This window comes from Hermetia illucens, chromosome 4, assembly GCF_905115235.1.
Source record: "Hermetia illucens chromosome 4, iHerIll2.2.curated.20191125, whole genome shotgun sequence".
Lineage (NCBI taxonomy): Eukaryota > Metazoa > Arthropoda > Insecta > Diptera > Stratiomyidae > Hermetia > Hermetia illucens.
This window is the reverse complement of record NC_051852.1, coordinates 85519506-85534636: the sequence shown is the minus strand read 5'-3', so window position 1 is coordinate 85534636 and position 15131 is coordinate 85519506. Positions and strand designations below refer to the sequence as shown.

Sequence of the window (15131 nt, the reverse complement as noted above, 5' to 3'; positions counted from 1 at the left end):
TAGATACTAATATTTCGAACAGCTTAACTCAAATTAACGCACTCTGGAAAAATTCGAAAAAATAATTGACTTACTTGAAAACCGGACGATACAGATTCGAGAAACCTCCATCTTGTGTGTAGTTTGGAATGGCGTTCTGTTGTTGCGGTTGGGCTACACATCGACCATCTAAGCAATGCTGTGGGTGAATAAAGTTTATTAGAAATGTATTATTAATAGGGAGAGAAATATGTTGTTTCTCCTGTAAAAAAATTGGAGTTAGTCATAGAAATATGTATCGGCAACTATCTTCTTGTGGTTTAGAACAATTGGGACCAACAAAACTTACCAATCCATTACCACAAGAAGAACCTTCAGCGGCCGGCCTATATGCTACGCAATATCCTGTTAGCGAATCGAAACAGAATAGCTGTGCACACACTCGATCATCTTTAAAGCATGCATATGTTCCTCGATCTCGTCGACATTGTGCATCTAATGAAAGTAGTGTTCCTGGCATTGCTCTTCCTAGCGCTTCATCTTCATGTGGGGCATTATGGAGGCAGCTGGCGGTATCACCACTAAAAAAACGAATAGTGTAAATTGCGAAGTAATCAATTAAACTAATGTTTGGAATTATAATGTCGAACATAAAAGAATAAGTGGTTCAAAACATAGCTTCAAGGAGTAAAATAAGTAAGTTCGCTGAATTCGAGCAATAGCCATGAGAGATATTGGTCAGTTTGGTATAAAATCCATAAGGTTTTCGTAACTTCTACATGATTGCCAGTGAACGTATGTAAGCAAATAACATAAGATATATTACTGCCTTGTTTTAGTTTATATTGATATCGAGAAAAATACCAATCAGCAAATTTTGCATCGTTTTCCATCCTGCTCTTGGATAAGTTACTGCATTGCGATATGCAAGTTGTTTTAACTAACTCAAAGAAAACGGAATCATCTCCATGATTATATCATTCTTTTTTTATCATTTTTCCAAAAACGATTGAAGTATGCCGGGGTAGATAGGTTTCTTTCTAAATGTAACCTATCTATAAATAGTTAATATCCTTAATCGCTCGCGTAGAACTGGATAGTCTTTTTTTCATTGCGTGTCGGAGAAAAGGACGCATACCAATAGACCAAAAATAATATGAAAGCAACTAATGACCATGGAGTAAATAATTTTTTCCTTATTGTGGAAGAATTTAAAAAGTTTAACTCAAATGATAGCCGTTAGATAGTGGCCCCTTAATATTGTATTGGTTCTCCTCAATATATACTTACTTTAAAAAATGATGAAAACTTTGTACCGTACAAGGTGACCATCTAAAACCTCGTTCAGTATGTCTTAAATCTGACATAATGTAACCATCTTCCCATCGACATTTTTCAGCACCAGGACCTCCTAAATAACTTGGTGGCGGTGACCCATCATGAACAGCGCCCAATCTATCAAAAATATGTTTTAAAGTTGAATCAAACAATGTCAATCAAACATTAGTTAAACTTACAAGTGTCCAACTTCGTGAGCAGCAACAATAATTCCACTGAATCCACCAGTATCTTCGATAATTGCAACACTGTTAACCTTTTCTAATCGCTTATTTACAACACAAGCACCACCAACGTATGCAAATCCTGCAGGTTTGGTTTTAGGGAAGAGTAGAGTCTTAGAATTTTCTTTTTCTTGCAGTGGATAAAATTTTAGCTATTATGATGGGGAGAGCGTGTCAATGATTTACAATAGACAAATGGAGGTGAGATAACCGCTTCCATGATGTTAGAACTAAAAGTGAAAATACCTGTGAACCCATGAACGTTAGTAGAACTCACCTTGCACATTGAGTTTTGAATATCCTTTTGACAGACTTGAAAGGAAAAAGGCATATCAAAACGAAAACTCAACAGAGAGATGAAACAGAGAACAAAATGAATTACACACATTAGCACAGTGAAAGTATTCAAGCTTGAGCTTGGAATATCATTTAATCGCTTTGAACAAAAGCAACATTGCCAATTTGCAAGTTCTTCACTTTTCCTGTATGCACATTTGAAGGAGGACAGGAATTAGAGTCAAGTAGATTTCGATAGTGAGAAAATTCTGATAAAATTACACACAAAGCAGTATGAAAGTAGATTGTGAGAAGAGACGAAACGCATACATTTTCTTGAAATTTTCGAAATTTATGCAGATTAGAACAAGAAAAGGTGCTGACAATTTCAGAATTAGAATGCCCCTTCAAAGAAGGGGCCAGTTTGGGGAAAAAGATATCAAGTACTAAATTTCGTTATCATGAGAGACATTTCACAGAAACATTTTCTACTTTTCCATGCTTCCTGCGCTGGGTATGATTTACCTGCTGTACCACGTTTACATTCACCATATTGCTGTAGTCGTCTGCACATATCTAATCTGTAATATGATGACATGAAAGGTATGTTTTACTCCAATTTCTAATGAGAATGATGATTGGAATGTTGTTGATTGTAATGCTAAATACAAAAGTATTGGCTGAAATGAAATTATGTATAACCAAGTAATCAACTCTAGGGGCCGACTTTAGTAGAAGAAAAACTACATTTGTAAGGGCGGGTCGTTGACATCATGACGGAATTTCCATTTTTGGTTAGTTTTCCTGTTAGATTTACTTACTTATGAGTGCGTATGTATAATATTATAGTTTACATGACTTCGAGAGTATAGAAGAATCCTTGCAAGAATAGGAGATAAACAAATTTACAATTAATCAGAACTTTTTATCGCTTAAGGGGGTCATCCCGTGTGAAGACCGTTTTTTTTCGCTTTTTTTAGAAATGTTTTGTGACCAATTGGATAAAGATACAAATACGAATTTTTCATTATATATTTATTATTATCTTGAGGATGCGTAATATTTTTTTCAGTCCGACAGCATTGTTCGTTATTAAAATACAGAACAATTTATACACCCATCTCCAAAAAAAGGTGTTGCTGCAATGCTAGAGGGCGCTGCGATCATCTTAAAGAAAAAAAGTTAACCGCATTTTAACGTCCGCAATCTAGGATTATTAAAAAATATTAAAAGCTAAATTTGTGGTGCCTTGTTAAACTTTTTTTTGTGAATTTTGGTGTTTTTTTAAGGCTTCTTAATTAATGAAAAAAAGCTACCGAATGAATCGCAATTACTCTAGTTTGCGGACTGTACAAATATTGATTATTATTGATTATTATTAATTTCGTTGGATAGATTTTGAGCTATGGTGGCAGCAGATTTTCAATATGCAGTTTCGAGAAAAACGCATTTAAAAAGTTGAATGTGATTTTTAGCCATAAAATCTTAACTGAACATTAATCTGTTACACCGAGCTCATAAACCTTAGGTTTCTTCAAGAAACATATGAACAGCCTTGACTTCAATTTTTGTCCTTTGAGTGAAGTCATTAGAACGCCATTCGGACCGATAAATACGCGCTTTATTACGGCAATCGACATAAATCTGGCATGTGACTTATTACGTGTTTAATACTATAATTTCCGAACGGCTTCGAATATCAAAAAATCACTTTGCCTATATATCCTACACTATATCTAGATATAATTGATGACCCCCTTAAGGACTGTTAAGATTGTATTGTACGCAGAATATTCGATTTGCAAAGAGAATAAGATACAATAACGAATTTGCCATAATCATCAAAGACCGATATTCCGTTTAGGCCTCCCCCTCCAAACATCATGGTTTTGGGCCGAGATCCACCGATTTTGAATTTGTGGAAATGGTAAAATATCACAGTTCATGAAGGCCTAACGAATTCGTTGGTACCGATACAGGCATTAAGGGGCAATCTTGCTTTACGAGGACGGAAAAAATTGATTACACATAAAGATATAGAGTCTAATAGTCAATATTTGCGTAGATACAAAGTAAAAAGCAAACGAGTTACGGTGCGACTGAATAGCTAGCCTATCGCACGCTCGCCTTCTTTTAAGTGTCTAGCTGGAATTCTTTATTTGAAAAGGTAACGGACGTTCAACATAATAGATAAAGTTTGTGCTAGATGCCATTTGAGACTTCCTAAAATAGGCTCCTCCCTTAAATGGAATAACATGACATCGTAACAAAAATACAGAGACAAAAGTAGGAAATGTTGGGAAGACGTGGTCGAGAAAGTTTTACGAATTAAAACTACCGGATAAAAAAATTACTAGGACTGCTCCCTAAATGAGATATAGCACGTAAACGGTTGTTGCTTTCCGGAAATCTGCATAAATTCCTTCCAGGATTTCCCAAGAAGCCTGCACTCATCATATACTCCTCACATTCCTTCACTACTATTCAGCTTCCCTTTTGTCGCCCATTCTAGCATAGTGGATTCTATTACATGGCATAGCCAGTAATGGAATGCCACGTGATTTTTTCCATCCTTCGAATCAGCACGCCTACATGTACTTGGCCCATATGGTTACGTTAGTTCATCGTTAAGAGTGTGGGATGACGCGAGGAACGCAGGTGTTATCAGAGATATGAAAATATTTGCGGGCCATGAACTGCTCTTATATGAGAAAAAACATTGCCGGGGAATCTCACTTGATCACTTAACTTGATGTTGGTGTTGAGGAGTTTGCATTTTAAAATTTTGGGCAAAACAGCGAGGTCTTGAGAAATATAGAGTTCGGCGCCAGCGTTGGCAGAAGCAACGCTATCAAAATCGACGCTACCAAAATGGACACATTCAATGCTTTGGCCAATAGTGCAAATAGGAAGAGCGCAATGACCTGTCACACTGAGAACCTTGATTTTGTTGGTATTTATGTTCAGTTCGATTCTACCTCTTACCTTCTTCAAATCTAAACCATTTTAGCCAAGCTCCATGACTCATTGAGAGAGCAGTCGAGGGTTTACTACGTACACTGCTATACAATGATCCAAAGTCTGTTAACATGTCTGTAGGGAAGAATCCAAAGCGGAAAGCAGCCTTTTTTGTGTCGATCAAACTTTCGACGTGCAGGGGAATAACATTATTGGAAAGGCAAAGGCCAAAAAATAGCTCTGATGCTAGAGAAGAAATATTTACTATTTTCATTTAATTTGAAAGCTTAAAATATTGCATGAGTTGGACATGGAGAAAACTTAGAAGGATCTATTCAAATGCATAATGTGGTATCCGAGGTCGTTGAGTGTTAGGCTTTCAATCGCGTACTTCGGGTTCGAATCTTAATGGTCAAGAAGGTTCACGTCGGGTTTCTATAGGCTTATTATTAGCATAGCATTAAGTTTGATAAAATCTATGATCCATAAAGAAATGATCAAAATTGCACAAATATGTATGCATATTTGCTGGAAAATTGTATACCTTCTGCGACAAGAAAAAATAAATGGAAAGCAATCTATTGCAACATCAAGAGTAACATAAGTGATGAATGGAATCCTCCTTTTTCTTGCCTGTTACTTCTTATATAGAAGAAGAAAAACGAAGAACTTTTGACAACCTCTTCTAAAAGTGGGAATATTCCACGTTTGTGATTCAATTTTGGTTGATATTTTTAGCCTGAAATCCGTCCCCATTGTCTCATGAGTCTAGATTTTGCTTCTTTAAACTCTTGAGATACATTGAATCGCGCCAATTCATAAGGCATAAGTGGACAAGTTTGACATACGAGAAAATTTAGAACCATCAGAACGAAGGACCAGCCGAAGGTTTGGTGCATTATGAGTTGGGTTCAGAGGGACGTATTGTCAATAAAGGCTACTATTGAACCGTTTTGAAGTGTTTGCTCGAAAAATCGATCAAAGAAGGATTTGTAGATTTTCCGTTAAGATATACACAATTGGGAGTGGTGGGTGTGCTGAAAGACTATTGTCATTGTGTTTTTACTTGGACTTGAAAACCTTTGAAAATGAGGGAGTTATATCGTTATGTGTGCATAGTCTATGAAAATCAAAAATGTTTGTAAGTGGCATGTGGAATTTTCATTCCTCCAAAATGAGATTCACGATGAAGAAAGCAGCGTAAGATCCAGAGTCAGTTGGATATATCACACCTGAAGATCAGTAATGTGACTGATCTTTGCATTTTGGTATCCCCGATTTAAGGAAGCATTATTCATAGAATTTCAATATTGGAGGGTTATCGTGAATGTTGATTAAAAACCCCAAACAGCAACGAGTTCTCTTTTTCTGACCAAGCTATGGGAGAGACGATGTGTTCCGAGTTGTTTTCATAAATTGATTAGCATGTCCTCGGTTAAGCTTATCTTCTGGAATGAATTTACAAAAGAGTTTGGGAAGAAAGGAGAATGTGTAAACTGACAACAGATGCAGTCTGGAATAATGGTCAGATTATATTGAAATCAGGATGTACAAGATCAGATCAGAGCATTATCGTAATAAAAGGCAACCACAGTCCTTCAAGTGGATATGGGTATAACTATCCTGATTTTTTTCATGTAGGTCACCAAGTTGCTGAGCCGCCCGCTTTACGAAAACTGTTATCTTCTTTCTATGGAGACAGGAGAGGCAAGCTGTAAGATATTGTCCGTCTAGTTGGCGTTCCCTTTTGGAAGCTCCTTGTAAATTTCTGACCGTCTGTTATGCAGTATATACTTTAAATCGCACAACACACAAGCTCTTATTTGATTATTTTGACTCGACATGTTCTACAAATCGAGTCTGTAGGATACTATAATTTTCTGGATTTATTATATAGTATAATATTTATAGCTAAAAATTGCATCTGCTAGATCCGGCTAGTTATCTGGTGCAGATATTTCCTTTTGAGCAAACTGTAGAATTGGTTATGAAACCACGCATGCAGCGAGTTATATAATCCCATGTGGAACCTACGAGGGGTGTCTATATATGCAGAACGGGGGTGTACCACTTTTTTTCACCAAATATAGTCACCCTACATGCCAAACGAAAGGTCTCGATTAGTACTTTCTGATGCCAATTCTGTGTCTGGATGGCTGAAATGGTTAGAGCGCTGGGCTGTCGTAGCGGAAGTTCGTAGTTCAAATCTCAGAGGTAGAGGTAGAGGGATTTGTCATTGTGACTGGATGTTGGATACCAGTTGACTCAGCTGTGAATGAGTACCTGAGTCAAATCAGGGTAATAATCTCGGGCAAGCGCAATGCTGACCACATTGCCACTTTCAGTGTACTGCAGTCTACCGTCCCGGTCTTGAATCACTTCCACACTTTCACTGCCACACTTCAGTCGTGTGGCACTAACGCAAATGCCAATTCTGACAACGACCGTTTCTTTCACGGAGTTTCAAGCAAAATATCAGAAGTTTTGTATTATCCTTATATGGAGGTTCTGAGGTGAACCGAAATATCACGAACAGTGAATAGACATTTTCATCGTTTATCTAGAATTTTTTTTGTTGCTGCAGTCATTGTAGTAAACAGATCAGATATTTTTCTGGCGCCGCTTTGAATTGTTTGAACACCTACACGGGAGATACCATTGATTTAATTTTTTTTCATGATGCTCTAATAAATGATAGAGCAAACCGGAAGTTCTACTTAACATAAAGCATGTATTGTAAAGTCTCTTATCAAGTCATGTTCGATGGATTTCTCACGTAAGCCACGTAGTAAAGACAATATAATCCCAGCAAAATAAATTTTTGATATTATTCTATACTCTCAGAAGTCAGTCAATTTCAACATTTCTAATCAACGGCACTGATATTCTGGCAAAGCGCAAAAAATATTGTTAATGCCAATTTAAAACCAAGCAGTAAAAATTATCTAAGTAATCTATAACTGAATTATATGAAATTTTTAAGCATTTACAATATGAATATCTACTAAATATGAATATGTATAAATATCTAATAATGGAAACTAATTTACAAAAACTAGGAAGGATCAATCACTGAATTATGTTACAATAATATTTCTTTTATTATTTTTACCAGCTGTGCCTTTTGTGCAACGGCCACCTTTACGTCTTCGACACATATCGTATCTGCGAAATATTATTTTTATAGAGAAGGTATCGAAACAAAAAAGAAAAATGAAGTGAAGGAATAAATACATAAAATATTTAAAAATAGCAGATAAAATAATAGTTTATTATAATTACTAAAACATTATTGGATAAGAACTGAAGGAGAAGGCGAAGATAAAGTAAAATGAAGGAATCCGTTGGTTGAGGTTCAGTTAGATAAAACACTCAAATTGATAAAGTGAGTGATCTTCTGTTATGACATTTGAAGTCATGATTTTCTTTCATCCATTTCTCCTCGAAATATCAATAAGGAAACAAGCGCAGTACATCAAACGTTAGATTCAATAACATTCAATTCATGTATTGTACACATATTATTTTTATTACTATCATAATACTCACTTTGTGATTGCAACTGCTATATCATACACTGGTAGCCGTCTTTCGCGAAACAGATATTTACCCATATCTGTTAGAGCTGCAGCCGAATCGATTGCATCTCGTCCGACACGATTTCGTTCTAGATATGGTGTTGCATCTCTTCCCTTTAAAAAATGAGATTAAAACATTAAAACTTAAAATAAATGTATTATTCACTTAACAGCTATTATAAAGCTGGTGAAATGTGCAATATTTTATAGTCGCTTCTAGATAAGATCACCATGAATTGCCGCAACGGTTTAAGTGTAAAGTCACGAATTTGTTACATCAGAGGCAGAAGATTCAGATTTCAAATTATTTTCAAGATTTTGATTATGTGAACAGGTACTTTCATACGACGTTTAAACTTAACGACGAAAATATATAAAAACTACATTTCTGGTACACGATGTCTCAATAAGTTTATCAATGTATCAACCTAGTTAGCAATTCCAGAAAGGTTTTGGCTTGTATCAGAATCAATTTATCGACCGTTGAACCTTCCACACATTAGTATTATGATAGCCAATTTCATATGAAAGGAGTAGACTTAGCTTCTGAACTAGAACTATGGTTATCCATAAGTTTAGCATTTTTGCATGTTGAAACAGTTCGTCATTATAAAAGTAATGTTGAATGCAAATAATGATCCCAGCGAGAATTTGTTTCACATACGCAACATCTAATTTTCTTGAAAAAATCTTATATCCACATATGAATCTTTTTACCTTACATGAGCAACTATTTTCCTGTTGATTTGCATATGCTTTGCTGCAAGGCAACTATATTAATTCTTCTAAAATAATTTCACAAAGCGCCAAACTATGAACTATGTCGCAGTACCTGAATGATGTGAATTTGTGTAATGTATGGTTTATGACCTCAAGAAAAGTTGTGTAATGAGAATATTAGATTGCCTAACTAGCAAATTACGTATTGGACTTCACTTGATTGATAGCTAACCAATTAAATTAAATTCCCTTCATTAAATTCTCGTTTAAGTTGTTATCGAATCACATTTATACTCCTCTACTGGTAAAGAACATCGATGCCATCCGCAATGCCATAGTATCTTTTGCATCACTTTATAATTTTACATTTGCAAAATATTGTGACAGTGATTGATTTATGCGGAAAATTTCTCAAATATATATATGTTTTATTTATGTTTTGTAAAAAATATGTAGTTTGATGTATGAAAACATATGGAAGAAACTTTTGTTAATTTTATTGTTTCTAGGAAATTATTATTCATTTTAATGATCTTCAGGGGCAATTGAAGAAGATGCCATATCAATATGTACATATAGTATATTATTGCCAGAAGCCTGGTTTAAAATGTTAGAAAAATTAATCAATAATTTAATAAATTAAAGATTTCCATAACGAAGCAGGCCTTAGGTTTGCCATCGGTTGTAAAGTGGGGGAGTGAGGCATTAAAAAGCATAAATTTGAAATGAGATTGGAGGCGAAACTACCCAAGCGAAAAGTCTGGAAAGAATTATAATGGTTTCCTTATGACAAATTTAGACTTCAAGATACACCCAATTGCGATATCTATTCAAACTGCCGAAATAACTTCTAAGGTGCTTTACAGAAAAATAATCCTGTAACAAAAGACGCTTTGCCTGTTTCATTAGTACAATATGCAGGTTTTAGTGTTAATGTTTCGAAATGTCGGGGAGAAAAAAAGTTCCCAAATAACATTTTCTGTTATAATAGCTTTTGAATTAATATTTTATAAATATTTTTTTAAATATGAAATAATTGTGCGGAATTTAGTAACTTGGTGGCATGACGCTCTGTAGCCTGGATTATATTTTGCGGAAACGCAAGGCGTGATATTTTAATTGAGTGGGAGGGCTATTACTAACAAAGTTACAGTAGATCAAATTTGCCTATTTCATGTGAATTTACTGTACCTCAAGACAGTATAGAACACCAGTGTCACATTAAAATTAGAGTGTGGCCTATTTACTATGTAAAAATGAAATTTTTCTATAATGAAATATTCAGGCATTTAGAATACACAAAATCATTCATAATTGAAACGCCGAGCTTCCGCTTCCAAATTTGTCTTCAGTTACGAATGACAACATTATGTTTTCCAATATTTTAATAAAGCGCATTAGTTAGTTAGTTAGTTTTTAACCTTATTAAAATCGGTATACCGTCTGTCTGTCTGTCTGTCTGTCCGTCTGTCTGTCTGTATGTCTGTCTGTCCGTCACACGCATTTTTCTCGGAGACGGTTATAGCGATTGACACCAAATTTGGTAGAAAGGTGGGAACTGTGAACGCTCACACATGCAGTGAGTTACATCCTTTTACGTTGAATTTAAGGGGGGTCCCCATACATGCAAAAGGGGGGTGTAAAATTTTTTTTCATCAAATATAGTCATGTGGGGTATCAAATAAAAGGTCTCGATTAGTACTTTTCGAAGCCGGTCTTAGTTTTGACATTTCTAGGAAACGTGGGGAGTGCGAGGGGTTGAAAGTGATCATTTCTTTAAGGGGGCCATTCTCAGAAAGTACCAAACCGAAAAATCTGAAAAAAATCAGGAGGCTGTCACTATATGGTGCCTTCTCTCCGAAATACCTTTCATACCGATATCTGTTCAAAGAAAGTTAATAATAGTATATTACTATAATTTTTTGTAATTGGCTGGAAATCCCCCTTAAATTCATCCTAGCGGCACGAAATTCTGCAGTGATGTAGGCTATAATGTAGAGCATGATCATACTAAGTTTGATGGAAATCGCACTATTACTAACAAATTTATAATACGTCGAAGTTGTTGCTTCTTTGAAAATTGAAGACTATCAATGTCAACATCACCCGAAAGTGGACATATGCATATATTACGTGCTACGTATTAAGAAATACACAAAACCTTTCGTACCTGAAGCGTCCAGCTTCCGGTTTCCCGACTTGTTCTTGGCTTTTTTTTTAGGAATTTTTTGTGAAAGCCCGGTTGAAGATACAAATACGAATTTTTTTCAACAGATTTATTAATATCTTTGACGTTCATAGTAATTTTTCCAGCCCGATCGCATAGTTCGTTATTAAAATACAGAGCAATTTATACACCCATCTCAAAAAAAGGTGTTTTTCTGCTGCCATGCTAAAGCGCATTTGAACGTACAGACTTAACTGTCGTCCGTAAACTAGGATTATTAAAAAATATTATATTAAAAACTAAATTTTTGGTGCCCTGTTAAATCTTTTTTTGTGGATTTTGGTGTTTTTTCACGGCTTCTTCAATGAATAAAAAAAAACTACTAAATGAATCGCAATTATCCTAGTTTGCGGACCGTAGAAATATGTTCTGAATAAGTCGTGAAAATTTCAAAGAATTTCGTTTGGTAGATTTTGGGCTATGGTTGCAGCCGATTTTCAATATGCAGTTTCGGGAAAAACGCAGTTAAAAAGTACAATGTGATTTTTAGCCATAAAACCTTAACTGACCACTAATCTGCTATACCTAGTCCTTAAACCTTAGTTTCTTCAAGAAACACATGTATAGCCTTGGCTTCAATTCTTGTCCTTTTAGCGAGGCCATTCGAACCGATAAATACGAGCTTCATTACGGCGATCAACATAAATCTGGCATGTGACTTATCACGTGTTTAACACAACAATGTCCGAACGGCTCTGAGTATCAAAAAATCACTTTGCCCATATATTCTACACTATGTCTGGCTACAATTGATTCCAAAAAAAACAAGTCGGGAAACCGGAAGCTAAACGCTTCAGGTACGAAAGGTTTTGTGTATTTCTTAGTACGTAGCACGTAATATATCCATATATTATGTGATAGTATCCACTTTCGGGTGATATTGACATTCATAGTCTTCAATTTTCAAAGAAGCAACAAATTTGAGGTATTATAACTTTGTTAGTAATAGTGGGACTTCCACCAAATTTGGTAAGATCATGCTCTATATTATAGCCTATATCACTGCAAAATTTCATGGTACTAGGATGAACTTAAGGGGGGTTTTTAGCCAATTACAAAAAATTGTATTAATATACTATTATTAACTTTATTTAAGCAGATATCGGCATGGAAGGTATTTCGGAGCCCAGGCACCATATAGTGGCAACCTCCTGATTTTTTTCAGATTTTTCGGTTTGGTAGTTTCTGAGAATGGCCCCCTTAAAGAAGTGATCACTTTCAACCCCCCGCGCTCCCCACCCTTCCAACGAATGTCAAAACTAAGATCGGCTTTGAAAAGTACTAATCGAGACCTTTAATTTGATACCCCACATGACTATATTTAATGAAAAAAAATTTTACACCCTCCTTTTGCATGTATGGGGACCCCCCCTTAAATTCGACGTAAAAGGAAGTAATTAACTGTATGCGTGAGCGTTCACAGTTCCCACCTGTCTACCAAATTTGGTGTCAATCACTATAACCGTCTCCGAGAAAAATGCGTGTGACGGACAGACAGACAGACAGACAGACAGACAGACAGACAGACGGACAGACAGACAGACAGACAGACAGACAGACAGTAAACCGATTTTAATAAGGTTTTGTGTTTACACAAAACCTTAAAAATCGATTCCTCGGATCCGACACACGGGATGAACTCTTTAATGTCAATCGAGCTGTTAAAGTGTTCTTTGATGCGTTCTTGGAATATTTTAGCTGCAAACAGGACAGTTATTGTCGCTTTGTATATCACACTTGGGATACCGTGTGGTTCATGGAAATATTTATCATTTGAAGGAGTTTATGAAGACCTCCTGTATATCAATTTTAATTTACCAGCCATTTTGTAACATTTTTTAGTGGGAATGTCTGGTCACTTGCGGTCACTTGTTTCTAAAGCCCCCTTGTTATTCATTGATTATACCATCTGGGAGTGGTTTTAGTTGCTTTTTTATCGACACATACATAATAAAGTAGGATCTACACAACAATGAAATTACTCTGTGATTATTGTACCATGTTTTTGCATCAAGTGTCAAGTGGATATTGTTTCTTGAACCCATCTTTTACTAGCTAAATTCCGCGATTTTTTTGGCATTTAGCAGCGCAGGTCCATCTGAACTTCATCCATGGGTGACGATAATTTCTTCTACTCGGTTATATCCGGAATGATTGCCACCTTGGAGATCAGATGTCAGTAAATTAAGGTTCAAAAGGTTTTAACATTATAGCAGATTATGTTTTCACTTTTATTCTTATAGAGTTTAGTTTTAGATTTGTAATCTTCTCTTAGATGTTTTATTGCTGTATATGGTCGGTTCATGTCTGTTGATGTTTTTGTCGATTTTTTCAATGCATGGTAGTTGCCCGCTTTTCGAATTTTCTTTGCAAATTTTGTAAGGAATGTGGCCACATCTGGGGTTTTTTATTCGAATTTGTCATCCAATGTATTTTTTGTAAATTTCGACTTTCTTGTTTATTGCCCTGATGTATTCTTGGCCATCTGGTCATTTCAACGGCCTGCAGTCCTGTTGTTTGAGCACCACTTTTAATCGAGTCCACAGTTATTCCACTGTTTCCTGTGGGTCTCTTTCAGAATAGTTTTCGAGGCAATTGCGGGATAGCCCTAATCTAGACGCTCCCGCTGTTGAGTTGTTTTCAGATTGCCAACGTAGAGTTCCTTTCTGAGTCTGATGGAATACCAGTGGTACGTCACTCTAATGATGAATGATAGGATTCTAATGAATTGGCGTTGGTTATTGCTAGCGAGATCGAGGCGAGCATTTTAAACATTGATAACTCTACGAATATTGCCTCAGCCTTGTGAAGCCGTTTCACATCTTATAAAAGAGGTCCAGATTGAAAATAGTGAAACAACTGAGGTAAGCGCAGCTCCTACATCATAAACGGAGGCCCTTCTTCAATCATGGCCGTTCTCCCAATTGACAAGTATTAGGTTGTTGGATATGAAATGTCCGTTTTGGCAGTCAAACGAAGTTAGTTGCGATTTTGGTGTATCAAACCACCACCAGTTGGCGCTGTTGGTGTTGAATATTGAAGTATAAATACTCCTAGATTTAATCAAGGAGTCATTTCAGTTTTGACCATCGTTGGGATAACAGGGAATAGAAAGGAAAAAAAGGATGGAAAAGAGCCAAGAACGTATACTTTTTCTGTATGAGTTTAAACTCGGTCATAAAGCGGCGGAGGCGACGAAGAACATTAACAGCGCATTTGGAGCTGATACGGTAACCGAACGAACCACACGGCGGTGGTTCGAAAAATTCTGGTCGGGCGACGTAAACCTTCAAAGTGAGCCACGTGGACATCCAGGACCATCGACTGACAACGACGACTGCGTTTGCTAGCCGAATCCGACACACGTCAATCTGTGGGAGACATTGCAACTGGGCGTACACTATTCGACAGATTCCCGGCACTTGCAACAACTTGGAAAGGTGAAAAAACTCGACAAATGGGTTTCGCATGCCCTTACGGAGCAAAACATGGCCTTTCGAAAGGAAATTTGCAGTTCTTTACTCTCCTACAACAGAAGCGATCCCTTTTTGCACAGAATAGTGACATGTAATGAAAAGTGGATATTATACGACAATCGTCGCCGATCAGTACAATGGCTAGATGCTGATGAGCCATCGAAGCATATGCCGAAACCGAGCCTCCATCCGAAGAAGGTAATGGTGAGTGTTTAGTCGTCTAGAGCTGGAGTTACACTATTCTTTCTTGGCACCTGGAGAAACGATAAATGCACAGAATTTATCAACACCCGACAGTTGGACTTCTACGAAACTGTCATCAATGCTCTTGAATCTCGCTGGGACAAGTGTTTTG

At 36.4% G+C, this 15131-nt stretch overlaps 2 protein-coding genes across 7 annotated transcripts in view; one reads left to right on the top strand and one right to left on the bottom strand.

Annotated features, from left to right (window-relative positions):
* The window catches only part of LOC119653542 (A disintegrin and metalloproteinase with thrombospondin motifs 1), a 414702-nt gene that overhangs the window by 7068 nt on the left and 392503 nt on the right, over positions 1-15131 (bottom strand). For 4 of the 5 annotated variants that reach the window (XM_038058222.1, XM_038058226.1, XM_038058223.1 and 1 more), the window contains exons 8-13: positions 8325-8467; positions 2343-2398; positions 1497-1623; positions 1270-1434; positions 329-560; positions 75-178 (exon numbers count right to left, since the gene is read on the bottom strand). In XM_038058222.1, the coding sequence (XP_037914150.1) occupies positions 75-178; positions 329-560; positions 1270-1434; positions 1497-1623; positions 2343-2398; positions 8325-8467 (827 nt within the window). Of the gene's footprint in view, positions 1-74; positions 179-328; positions 561-1269; positions 1435-1496; positions 1624-2342; positions 2399-7887; positions 7941-8324; positions 8468-15131 lie in introns of all 5 variants that reach the window. The other variant, XM_038058225.1, reaches the window with a different exon arrangement.
* LOC119653544 (homologous-pairing protein 2 homolog) overlaps positions 1-15131 on the top strand; it is a 32784-nt gene that overhangs the window by 14637 nt on the left and 3016 nt on the right. The window lies entirely within an intron of this gene.